At 34.2% G+C, this 13,253-nt stretch overlaps 1 protein-coding gene across 4 annotated transcripts in view; it reads right to left on the reverse strand.

Annotated features, from left to right (window-relative positions):
* Positions 1–13,253, reverse strand: part of NIPBL (NIPBL cohesin loading factor) — a 199,135-nt gene that overhangs the window by 113,756 nt on the left and 72,126 nt on the right. For all 4 annotated transcript variants that reach the window (XM_042996370.1, XM_042996367.1, XM_042996384.1 and 1 more), the window contains exons 2-3: positions 2,478–2,620; positions 11–176 (exon numbers count right to left, since the gene is read on the reverse strand). In XM_042996370.1, the coding sequence (XP_042852304.1) occupies positions 11–176; positions 2,478–2,541 (230 nt within the window). In that variant the 5' untranslated portion in view covers positions 2,542–2,620. The remainder of the gene's footprint in view (positions 1–10; positions 177–2,477; positions 2,621–13,253) is intronic.

Below are 13,253 nucleotides of genomic sequence, written 5' to 3' on the forward strand. Positions count from 1 at the left end.
TTATACTTACATGTGATCTGTTGATACCTGGTTGAGGCTATGGACAAGCTGTGAAACCAAATTATCATCCCTACAGGCCAAAAGGCAGTTCACCTCTTCTGCTATTCGTGCATTAAAGAGAAGGCTCTTTGTAGTTGTAGCAGGTAAGGGGGATGGAAGAGGCAGCTGGTTCAGGACTATTTGGAATAAAATCAGATTGTTAGAAACTGAGTGTAAGAAGTCTCTTTACAGTATCTGCTTACAAATATTCTGGGATTAAAAACAAGTTGTAAGTATCAATGTGACAAATTATTAAAAGGCATTCTGCCTCTCCCCCCAAAAACCCCAATCAAGTCTACAAAACCCCAAAACATCACTTGGGCAATAACAGATTTTATTACTAAGAATAAAACTCAACTCCTTTATACACATGATTTTTTCAGATCTTAAAATTTTTATTCACTTAATAAATGAATAAAGTAGCCAAAACAAGTAGCGTTAAAAAGTAACTTCTAAGAATTGAGAATACATTAATTAATCGCATTTATTTTTGCTTCTAAGATTTATCAGAATCACTAGTAATCTCACATAAATAAACCAAGTAATAATACCCAACTCTTCAAGTAACAGGTTTTTAAAACGCTTGAGTATATATAAAAAATAAATAGCTCACTTTGGCAAAAGAACATTCATAGAATAAGGATTCTGGAAGAAGCCAAATATCTAAGGAGTTATGCTATCAATTATAAATTTCTAAATAAATAGTTCTCTCTTCATTCTAGTGTAACAGCAAAAAAAGGATATGTTTTTACAGTAGTTTAAATTCAGTTATTTACAGTTTCTTCACATAATGGAAATTTGTTTATTTGTTTAAAGTAAAAGTTAAGAAAGTTAACTAAAGTATCTTTGTTTTGGGCTTATTTTCTAATCACTTATACAATGTAATTATCAGGCTCACAGCCCCAATGGCTAAAAACAGGTTTTGTTTTTTTTATTAGTAAAATCACAGGAAACAAATTATTACTTAATAAATAGGATTTACTGGGCAAGCTTTTAAAATATAAGGTACATTTGAGAGAATAGGGAGGACAAACAAAAATAAATCCCTGGTAGTATATCTGATTTGGCACTCCTATGTATAATATTGTTTATGTCTTACAATAAAGTGAAAACAAAAACTAAAGACAGTTTCACAAGTTTTCTTACCTGAGTTATCCTAACCCCACCAGCTACTTTCTTATTTCAGACTTCATAAACTAGCCATGTTACTTTCCTAACCTCAAAGCTATCAGCCTTTAACTATTTTTCTCCCAATAAAACCAGTGGAAATCAACAACAGAAAAACAGTATTAAAGGACTGCTGAACACAGATAAAAACGCTTAAGAAACTCTTCAATACAGAGAACAAACTGAGGGTTGGTGAAGGGGAGGTAGGTGGGGGGACTGGTTAAATGGGTGATGGGCATTAAGGAGGGCACTTTTCAGGATGAGCACTGGGTGTTGTACATAAGATATGAATCAATGGGTTCTACTCCTGAAGGCAAGACCACACTGTATGTTAACTAACTTTAATTTAAATAAACAAGGACAACACTGATGGGGAAATAAGTGTGGAAACCTTGACAGTTATTAAAACTACCCCTCAACTAGAAATGAGCTGGGGCCAACCACAAAAACCAAACACTTCTTGAAGTTATTTTCTCATAGCTCCTTTATTTTAAAGCCCCAAAGCCTGCATAATGCAATGTCCTCACCTTCTACCCTTCTCTCTCCTACCTCTTTTTCCCTTTATTTATTCAAGTAGGATGACACGTGGACTGACACTGTAGGTAGCTTTTTGCACCATTACCCAGGGACTAAGAATTAGAGTTAGAGCTAGCTACCACAAGAATGAGTCCCTAAAAACTGTGTTACAGTAAGTAAATCTCAAAAGAATGATGAAATTCTTTGAACTTAAATGTTCAGAATAAAATGGGCTGCTAATATCTATGACAAACTCCAAAAGATTACTGAAAATGACATCCAAAATGAACATCACTAAGAAATTAGATTAAGTCAGGCTATCAATCTTTCTTCTCTGAAGGGCAGTTTCCATTACCATTTCTAGAAATGTTTTTTTTAAAGTCTATATTTGTTCCTATATGCAAATCCATGCTTCTTCAGTTTTGATTTTTTTTTAATGCTTTGTCTCATCTTCTTTGGTCCTTACTTTTGTATTGATTCCTTTATCGTGTTAAGACCTTTAAATAAAGGCCACCATTTCTTAATTGGTCATTAGGATGAAACAGAAATTAAGGTCTTATCTACTAGCTGACCACTCTAATTTTGTTACTTTCACATGCATGCCAATAAACCAAAGGAAATAATGATATGTCATTAAAATTTTTAATCTCAAATAATTTATTTATGACAACTGCAAATAATTTTTTCTACAGTCTCTTAAAAAATCATTGTTAATACAGAAGAGAACACAGATTAGATAAATTGACCAAACTTACGGTCTGTGAGACTAGCAATCCCCGCGAGAGTAGTGATGGGGACATGGGGCATATCCCCATTCATCCTGAAGTTCTGGAATGGTGTTGCCTATAAAAGTACTTAGTTCAGGTGCCAGCTGTCATTACTTCCCATTTCCCAAACACTGCAACAGAAAACAGACAATTATTTGTAAAAATATGTCATATATAATTCTATTAGGGAAATGCCTATAAAAAATAAGATTTTCTGCTTTCCTTGTTTGTCAACCTATACAACAATAATACCTATCATTCATTTATACTTACCATACATCAGGCCCTGCAAAGTGCTTTGCATATATTAACTAATTTAGTTCTCACAACAACAATGTAAGGTAGGTACTATTATTTTCTATATTTTACTGATGAGGAAATTTATTTACAGGGAGTTTAAAGTAACTTGTGGAGGAAAGATTAGAACCCAAGCAATCTGGCTCAAGAGTCTGTGTAACCAGTAGACTGTATTACTAACCTGGGATACTCAATTTTGACAAGTACTGTAATTCTTTTCTATATCATAAGCACATTAAAATCTAGCTGGTAACTTGCCCTTCTAATTAGGCTTCTCATTACTCTTCTACATAAACCATCCTCTTCAAACAAGCTGATCAGATTATCTTGAATTCACCTTGTGTTTTTGCATTTTTATTTATTTCCTTCTATATCTCTCTACCTAGGTAGCCCATCTGTGCTTTAATCCAAATCCTGTAATTCCTCAAGATCTAGGACAAGTTCCCACTACCTCATGAAACCGCAGACAAATTCAGCTAAAAGCTTTACCTTAATCTAACTTTCACTTATAACACTTATAGCCTAACATACTTTTGTAAATAATTATACATTCCTTTGTAACTTTTGGAAACTTGCCTTGTTTCATCCTTATAGAATTACTTTATGTTAATGTACTTACCTTGCTTTCCCAAATATCACTACATGCTTCTTAATACCAACCAATCACTAATTAACGCACAACCCATAAAGGACAGAGAAATACGTTAACATTTTAACATTTCTCTACAATGACTTTGTTGACTCAGTTTTTATGATGCAATTCTGTGTCTGTGTGTACAGACATTCTGTTAAATTCCTGACATGTTTTCTAATTCTGTTCAGTGTCCCCCAATTTTTCTCATCTTATTTGATCTTGTGGCTCTTGGAATCTTTATCTTTAATAGCGTACTTGTGTAAGAACCTTTTTCTGAAGTACATAATACATTTTAATAATATGCACATTAGTCAAAGATATGCCTTTATTAAATAACTTCATAAACTCATCAGTAAATAGAAGTCTACTCCATATCAACTAAGACACAGTGCTAAAATAGAAAGTTGAATTGTAATTTTCGCTTTAAATGTTTCTTTTTTTGAAATGTTGTATTTGCTTGTCAGTCACTGTTAAGAGAACCTCTAAGTTTTTTGAGTTGTAAACTTCAAAACAATGAAATAACACTAATAACTTCTCTCTCTCTCTCTCTCTCTCTCCCCTCATGTATCTTAATGTATCTTTCCAAGTATTTTTTTAAAAGTAGAAGTATACAGGCAGTTAAAGTTACAAATTTTCTTTTTCCACAAACACAATTATAGATATATGTTGACAGAAATTCATAAAACATATATGTATGGTTTAACAGAGTTATAAAGCAAGCATCCAAAGAACCACCATCTAGAAAGTTAGCACCCTAGTTCCTACCACAGGTAACAACTACCTTGTCTTTTGGGTGATTTTTTTCCCCTTTATAAGTAACAACTGTCTTGTCTTTTTGGTAATTATTTTTCCTCCCTTACAGTTATGTCCTTTATATGTACACTCTTTTCTAGTAGCCAGCCAAGGAAAAAACACTCCCCTTTGCTGAATGACTGACATAAAATTTGCTAGTAGAATCCACTGAAAGGATATAGCACAGGAAATAGTATAGGAAAGACTACTGGCTATCTTACATTTGTTCTCTTGCTACAATATGGACTTTACTCTTTGAAGTTATTAATTTGATTCTTTAACAACACTAAAGAAATTTAAGGAAATACTGCAAATTTAGCATCAAGTACTACGAAGTTGTATCAAGTAGTAAAAAAAGAAAAAAAAATTGAAACCTGACAGAAGTCACCAAAACATGAAACATGACGGATTTTTTTTTTCTAAGTTTGGGCTAATAAAAAAGTTAGTTTATGCTTAATAATTAATGGGAAAAAATAATTGCATGCAAATTATGTATAAAACAGCACAAAAATATCTTGTTATTCTTATACGACTCATCGTTGTAAATGTAAATTGCCATACTCCAACAGATTAAGTAACAAGTGTCCATATTATTTAATTCAGAGGACAGGAACCAATAAAGAACAACAAGCTAGAGAGTTATATCGTGGGCTAACCAACTTTATTCCGCTTGCCTAAATCCCACGTAACATGTAAAAGTAGACCCAATTCCAGCTGGAGTTTTTTAGTCTAAAAATGATTTAATTAGTTCTCACATATGAATTAGGAGATTAATAAACCTAACCACAAGATTGTGCTTTTCTTCTTAGTGACATAATAAGGCATGTTAATACTCTGATGTCAACTGAAAACTGGGAGTAAATGGGGAAAGAAAAGAGCAACAATGCTTGTTTGGTTTAAAGTGCTTTAGTGTACAGACTGAGTACGTGACTACTGACAAATATTATTTATACCTCACTGCTGAACTATGCTGGTTTCATTGGAAGCCAAGCTTTTGAAGAACAGCAAAGATTTTGTTAGAAATGGACTTAAATTTTAGCTAAAGTCACAGATGTTGATGAATATGAGTAATTTGCGGAAATAATGCTGCCTATGCTGGAAAGTGACCAGAGTCCATCAAGAAAGAACATTCCTAAAATTCTAGAAATCAATATGCAGAACTCTAACTAATTAACATGGCATTTCTGGCTCTGGATTGGGCAATGTTTGGTCTACCTGGCTATGTGAAAGTATACTATCTTTCATGAAACTGCTGAAACTGAAGCTGAAAGTCATTATCTCTGGGGAACAATGTGTTTGGAATGAAATGGTAACCAAATGGGAAAGATTATAATGAGTGCTTTAAAACTGTCACTTAAGGCAGTACTTTACTCAATTAAAATCTGTGAATGGTGACCAATTAGATTATAAAATAGAATTAGTGGGTTGAGATCAACACTGAGAGGGATGGAAGGAATAGAAACACAAGTTTACACTGCATACTGCTTTGTGACTCCAGGTAAAATGTCTGTGGGTCACTAAAGCAAAGCAGTTTCAAAAGTGCTACCTAAAAGAATTGGAAGAGTGGACGAAGAAGCCCACCTCCTAAGTGGTGATGAGAATGCAAAAAATAATGCAACTTGACATACTACCCGGCATATAATAAGTGACCCAAAAAGTTAGCAGTGTTAGTGCTAACTGAAAAAAAAAAATTTTGGGGGGAGAACAGAGGAGAAACACAGATGAATTAGGGAAAAGGGGTCTTTTCAATAATATACATAATCTTTACTTCCAAAAGATATATAGTAAGTTATTATTTGAAATTCCAGTATATATTTCACCATAGTATCACATATATGTTTACTAGTCCTAGGCAGGCCCACCTATAATTACTTAAATGGTAAGGTAGCCAAAACAAATACTGGCAAAGAAAAGTAGGGGAAAAACTTAACTGTTGTAATACTAAGAACTAAATCAAACACACACACACACACACACACACACACACACACACACACACACAGAACGCATTTATGGCTTATTTTAGAATGGCCTGGTTTAATTACAATAATTCTTAATTACTGGAAGATACTATGGCAAATTCTCATTTCAATCCATTATAATGAATCTGACGTGAAAATCTTGACAAGATTTTAGAGTATATGCTGCCGAAGCAAGCACTCTTGACAAGATTTAAAACTTTTTTTTTTTTAATGTTTATTTATTTTTGAGAAAGAGAGAGAGACAGAGCATGAGCAAGGAAGGGACAGGGAGAGGAAGACACAGAATCTGAAGCAGGCTCCAGGCTCTGAGCTGTCAGCACAGAGCCTGACACAGGGCTCGAACCCATGAACCATGAGATCATGACCTAAGCTGAAGTCAGAAGCCACCCAGGCACCGCGACGAGATTTTTAAAAAATGTTTATTTATTTTGAGAGAGTGTAAGCTGGAGAGGGACAGAGAAAGACAGGGAGAGGAGAATCTCAAGCAAGCTCCATGCTTATCACAGAGCTGGACACAGGGCTTCATCTCACAACCATGAGATCATGACCTGAGCCAAAATCAAGAGTCAGACACTTAACCAACTGAGCTACCCAGGTGTCCCTTGACAAGATTTTTTAAAGGCTCTGGTTCTTTGTTCACTTAATTTAATTTCACTTTAAAATTTATGGTTTCTTCACACAAACAAAAGAAATGCAAATAAAACATTATTGGTAGAAGTTATAATAACTCAAATTGGGATGTATTTGGAATAAAAGTTCCTCTCATAAGCTGATGGTAGATGAATTTTCCTGGGCAGCCAGTGTGTACGCTAAAGCCAAGAAATGTGTACAATCTTGTCTCAATAACTTCAATTTTTTAGTAGTAAAAAACTGTTAGAAATGACATTTACTGAGCACCTAGTACCCAATAAAAAATACTTTAAGTGTACTCTTTTTTTTTTTTTTTTTTAATTTATTTATTTTGAGAGAGAGAGAGAGGAGAGCCTCACTCCCACCCATAGCCTGATGCGGGGCTCCATCTCACAAACCACAAGATCATGACCTGAGCTGATATCAAAAGTGAGACGCTTAACTGACTGCGCCACCCAGGCATCCCTTAAAGGTACTCTTATTTAATCCTTATATGACACTGAAGTACTCATATTACAGTTTTATTTAATGAGGAAAGTGATAATACACAGAGGATACATAATTTGCCTAAGGTCATACAGGAGAAATCAAACTCAGGCTGTCTGGTACATGGACATTTTACATAACAACTAAAATGTACAGCAATATTATTAGTTTAACATGAGTGAGATACAATAATTGCATTACATCCACAAAAGATTACAACAATTAAAAATCATGTTGTACAGTCAATACAGATGTGAGGAAAGAAACAGTCACAGTATCTAGCCCAGGAATAAAGAGAACAGCCTGCCTGGGTCTGAATCCAAGCTCTCCCTACCTTTTGATAGTATTTATTAGTCCTTCATTATGATGCACCCAATAATGTTTATTTTGTAACATGGTGTCAAACACCATGCTAGGCAAACAAAGTTCAGTGGTTAACAAGATGGAAACAGTCTCTACCCCTCAAAATTTGAGTTTGGCCACAGGCATGCTGTAAAGGGGAAATCATCTAGGGAGAGGACACAGAAAGAATCACTGAATTAAAATCTGAACTAATTTTACTTTGAGAACTCCATATTTTAATCCTTCCACAATCTGCATCAAATTTATTTAAAAACAAAGGCAAAGATTCTTAAAATTCATGAAAAGATATTCAAGATATATTGCTAACTGAAAATAATGCCAATGTGTACACAGTTCAAGTCTATTTTTATTTAAAACACATTTTTATACAAATGACAGTCTAGGCATGAAAAACATTCTTTAAGATTATATTTTAATTTAAACCATTAACAATGGTTAGGGGGTCGGATGTATGTATTCTGGGATTTGGGGGAATTCCCATTTTTGTAGTATTTATATCTATATTACTTGAGCACTTCTTAAAACTACTAGAACATTACTTTTTGACTTAGAAAAACAATGATATAAACATGTACAAAAATGGAAAATACTAAAATGAATCTTTTAAAAAAATGTTTATTTATTTATTTGAGGAGGGGGGCAGAGAGCAGGAGAAAGAATCCTAAGCAGGCTCCGTGTGTTGTCAGCACAGAGACCAGTTTGGGGCTCGAACCCACAAACCATGAGATCATGACCTGAGCCAAAATCAAGAGTTGGACACTTAACCAACTGAGCCACCCAGGTGCTCCAAAATGAATTTTCTAATAGTTGCTGCTATATGTATACGTAAATACATATTTAAATAATTTAAATATTTAAATTATTACCTATGAAACCTATGTTACGAATCAATGGTATGAAAGTGCTGTGGTAGATGCTAAGACTAACAGAATATGCAGGATGCATTCACAGACACTTTTGCCAGAGCACAAGGCTAGAAAGGTGAATTGGACCCTGCAAAGGAGTTTGTATGAAGTGGTGACCTTTTTTATTTTTCATATCCTTGTTGTAAGCGAAAAAGTTTCAGTAAGATTAATGTAAACAATAAGGAAGATGGAGTGGCAGAAAGAGAATGGAGGCAGAAAGTTGTTGAATACTGCAATGACATGTAACATGACGTGTTCTGATTTCAAATGTACTCAGAGATTCAAGTGCCAACGTAACATCCAGTTGGAGATAATCTAAAGTTGGAAATTCCAGAACTGACAAAAGCAGTTGGAATTACAGCTATAGATATGAAAATGATGCACAGAGGATTGGTAACAGTTAAATTATAATAATAGGAAATAGGCAAGACAAGGTAACATTGTGGGGGAAGGTTTTTTTTTTTTTTGCTGTTTGTTTTTTTAACACTTCTTATGTGTGAGACGTTAACATACACCTTTCCTTAACTGTTACCAAAGTCAGAGGGTTGTGAAGATTATTTCACAATTGCAAAACCGAAGGCTCAGAGCCTAAATGCTTTACATAGCACACAGCAAAGCTGGGATTTGAACTCAGATGTTTCTAACCAAATCTTATATTCTCATGTATATCCAAAGGACATAAAACCAGGAAACATCTACACTGCCATGGCAGAAAGGGAAACCAATAAACGGTAAGGAAATTGAAGCTAAATGTGTGTTCAAGGTCTCATAGTTAGTAACTAACCGAATCAAGTCTAGAATACATTGGATTTATAGCTCAGTATTCTTTATACTTATGTTGTCATCTTGCATAATTATAACATTATTTTGAATGAATTAAGATTTCCTACATGTGGAATATTTAGCTAATTAACACCGTTCTTCTTTGGTAATAATATATTATTTTTGGGTGGGGAGACAAAGGGGGCTTAAAACTAGTATATTTTTATTATCTCAGTTTATATTACATTTAATAGTATAAGTTGCCTCAAATTCTTTTGGGAAACAAATGGAATAAAAATCCTAAACAGCCAGGTAAGGAAGTGAATAAATACACATACGTTGTACTACTTACTAATTTAAGCAGGTAACAGTGGCCCCCTTAAGAGCGGTGCCCCTCAAACAGAATCCTTCCACTTTAGTCAAGCTCCCTTCAGATCCCTTCAAACTGCCTAAAATGTATCCAAGAACAAGAGTTTCACATTCTATTTAAGATACTTCCAAAAGATGTTCCTTAAATCCTAGCTCAAAAACAGTTCCCAATCAGCCACACTGTGAAAATTTTCACTTTGTTAAAACATTTGTTTTTCTATAGTTCTAAGTTATTTCTATTAAATAACAGAAATGCAAAATAAAAGCAAAAAAAAAAAAAAAAAGGCAAAGCTCTAATGCTCTCTTTGTACATATGCTTTGCTTCTGGAAGCCTGAGCTCTCTGCAGCCACCATGCTGGAAACCAATAAATGTGTGTTATTCTTGTGTGTGTTCCAATAGTGCAGCCATATCATAATATATATAATATACAATAGAGGAATACAGTTACATTATTGAGTACTATTATAAAGAGAAAGAAGTCACAAATCAGGTTGAAATGTATGGTGTCTCATTTTATTTTATTTTTTAAAATCTTTTTTTTTTGGGGGGGAGGTATTTATTTTTGAAGGAGAGAGAGAGACAGAGCATGAGTAGGGGAGGAACAGAGAGAGAGGGAGACACAGAATCCGAAGCAGGCTCCAGGCTCTGAGCTGTCAGCACAGAGCCTGACGTGGGGCTCAAACTCACAAACTGTGAGATCATGACCTGAGCCGAAGCCAGACGCTCAACCGACTGAGCCACCCAGGTGCCCCTGATGTCTCATTTTAAAGAGTATGTATACATTCATTCAGAAGTAAAACGATTAGTAAAACTATATATTTCGATAATCAGTTTTCTTCATTGTTCATATCAATTTATTTCACATGCATTTTTATATAAACCAACTTTAACAAAAGCTTGTATTACTTTAAAAGGTCCCAGCTGATTATTAAACTGACTTACAGAGGCCTGCTGAGTACTTATACAATGTCTAATCTTCTTTAATTTTTTAAAAATATTTATTTTTGAGAGAGAGAGACAGAGTGTGAGTGGGGGAAGGGAGGAGAGAGGAAGACACAGAATCCGACGCAGGCCCCAGGCTCTGAGCTGACAGCACAGAGTCTGACATGGAGCTTGAACGCACCAACCACAAGATCATGACGTGAGCTAAAGTCGGACACTTAACTGACTGAACCACCCAGGTGCCCCGACAATGTCTAATCTTAACAAATATGCAAAAATACAAGCTGCATTAGGAAAAAACTTTCCTGAGTCCTGGAATTAATATTTAATTTTTATTGCTTCTTCTTCTTTTCTTTCTTTCTTTCTTTCTTTTTTTTTTTAATAGAGAGGCCATGGAGGAAATTTCCAAGTGCTACTATAAATTACTTGGGTTACTAGTCCCATTCCCACACCAAAAATTTTATTTCTCACTTCCTGTCCACTGCAGAAGAAACAGCCCATCTTAAGCCCCTCATTGAGGTTGAAACTGTACCTTACACCATGAGACTACTTAGTATACTATACAAAGGTATTAGAAATTAAAAAAAAAAAAAAATCACACTGGAGATTTTTTCTTTCTAAATGAGGTTTAGGTCTTAAAGAACTATAACATTCAGATGTGGGTCTCAACTTCTGACCATAGATATCTGACAATACATGATTAATTAAATATGAAATATAAAAGAAAATGCTTTTATGTGAAATTACTGAAGGATCCACAAGAGGGCATACTTTCAACTACTATAAAAATGTAAAATTCCCTGTTTCTTTCTGTTTTGTTTTTTAAGAAATAAAGATTACTTTTTTAATTTTAATTCCAGTATGGTTAACATACAGTGTTATATTAGTTTACAATATAATTATTCCATAATTCTATACATTACTCAGTACTCATCAAGAGTATTCACCTATCCCCTACCCACCTTCCCTTGGTAACCATCAGTTTGTTCTCTATAGTTGAGTCTGCTTCTTTTTTTCTTTGTTCATTTGTTTTGTTTCTTAAATTCCATATGAGTGAAATCATATGGTATTTGTCTTTTTCTGACTTACTTCGATTAGCATTATACTCTCTAGATCCATTCATGTTGTTGCAAATGGCAAGATTTCATTCTTTTTTTTAAGATTTCATTTTTCTTATGGTTGAGTAATATTTCATTGTGTGTGTATGTACACACACACACCTACACACACACACCACTTCTTCTTTATCCATTTATCTATCAATGGGCACTTGGGCTGCTTCCATAATTTGGCTACTATAAATAATGCTGCAATAAACATAAGGGTGTATATCTTTTTGCATTAGTGTTTTCATATTTTTTGGATCAATACCCAGTAGTGGAATTACTGGATCACATACTAATTTTATTTTTATAAAATTCACATTTTTTTTTTTTTTTTTTTTTTTACTAAGTCCACCAAAGGTTAGCCAGGTTCTTCTGAATTGATTATTTGGTACCATTAGAAAGCAAAAGATTCTGAAGTTTGCAATTTTTTTTTGCTTAAACACACACAGGAAACTTTTTTTTTTTTTGATGACTATAAAATATAAGAAAGGCCTAGATACATCAAGACTTTTACATTAACATTAAATTATAAAAGTATGTAATAGTTGTATTAGTCATTTTGTTTCTGTTAGCTATTTGAATTTGGCTGCCCTAAAAATCTTTTCAAGAAATTTTGGCTACCTTAATTTTTGATCCTCATTAAGTGATACAGTCCCTTGGAACAATGAATTCTTCAAGACAACTTAGAACAAATGGATTATGCTTTATACTTTAGGAAATTTTTCCAATTCAATAGATCATTTACTTAGAATATCTAAGAGTAATTAAGAAAGAGCAGAGGAAGATATGCAAAAAAATAATCATAATCACTTACACATAATCTGCATTACTGATCCCTTTTCTGCCCTAACCCATTCAAAGACATCATTCCAGCAACTCTCTTGTCTTCATCAATTTTCTCTCTTATTGGATCATTCCAATCAGCATGTAAACATCTATATACTGGTAAGTTCCCCTACTCCCATAAAAACAAAACAAAACCCCTTATCTGGAACTCCTAGGAACCTTATCTTGACCCTTCTAACAACTGCTTAATTTTTCTGCTCACACAAAATTCCTTCGGTTGTCTACATTCATCTCTAATTTTCCTGCATTCTCTTGAAATGACACTATATGTGTTTTTATTCTCATCATTCCACCAGGTGTCTTGCCATGATTAGTAACAGTATCTATACTGCTAAATAAATACAATGGACAGCCTCAGGTCTCATGTGATTTGACCTAGCATTCAACACAGTTTGAACAATTCTTTTGTTTTTCCAACATATACTCCTGGTTTTTCTTCATACTGCATTGGCCACCCATGAATCCTGTTTTGGTTTCTTCTCATCGTCCTGTCCTCCCATATTTTAATCTCATTCAATCTCATGACTTTAAAATAGCACCTGTAGGGGCACTTGTGTGGCTCAGTCATTTGGGCACCTGACTTCAGCTAAGATCATGATCTTGTGGTTCATAGGTTTGAGCCCCACATCAGGCGCTATACTGACAGCCC

The sequence above is a fragment of the Panthera tigris genome, chromosome A1, assembly GCF_018350195.1.
Source record: "Panthera tigris isolate Pti1 chromosome A1, P.tigris_Pti1_mat1.1, whole genome shotgun sequence".
In the NCBI taxonomy this organism is placed as follows: domain Eukaryota; kingdom Metazoa; phylum Chordata; class Mammalia; order Carnivora; family Felidae; genus Panthera; species Panthera tigris.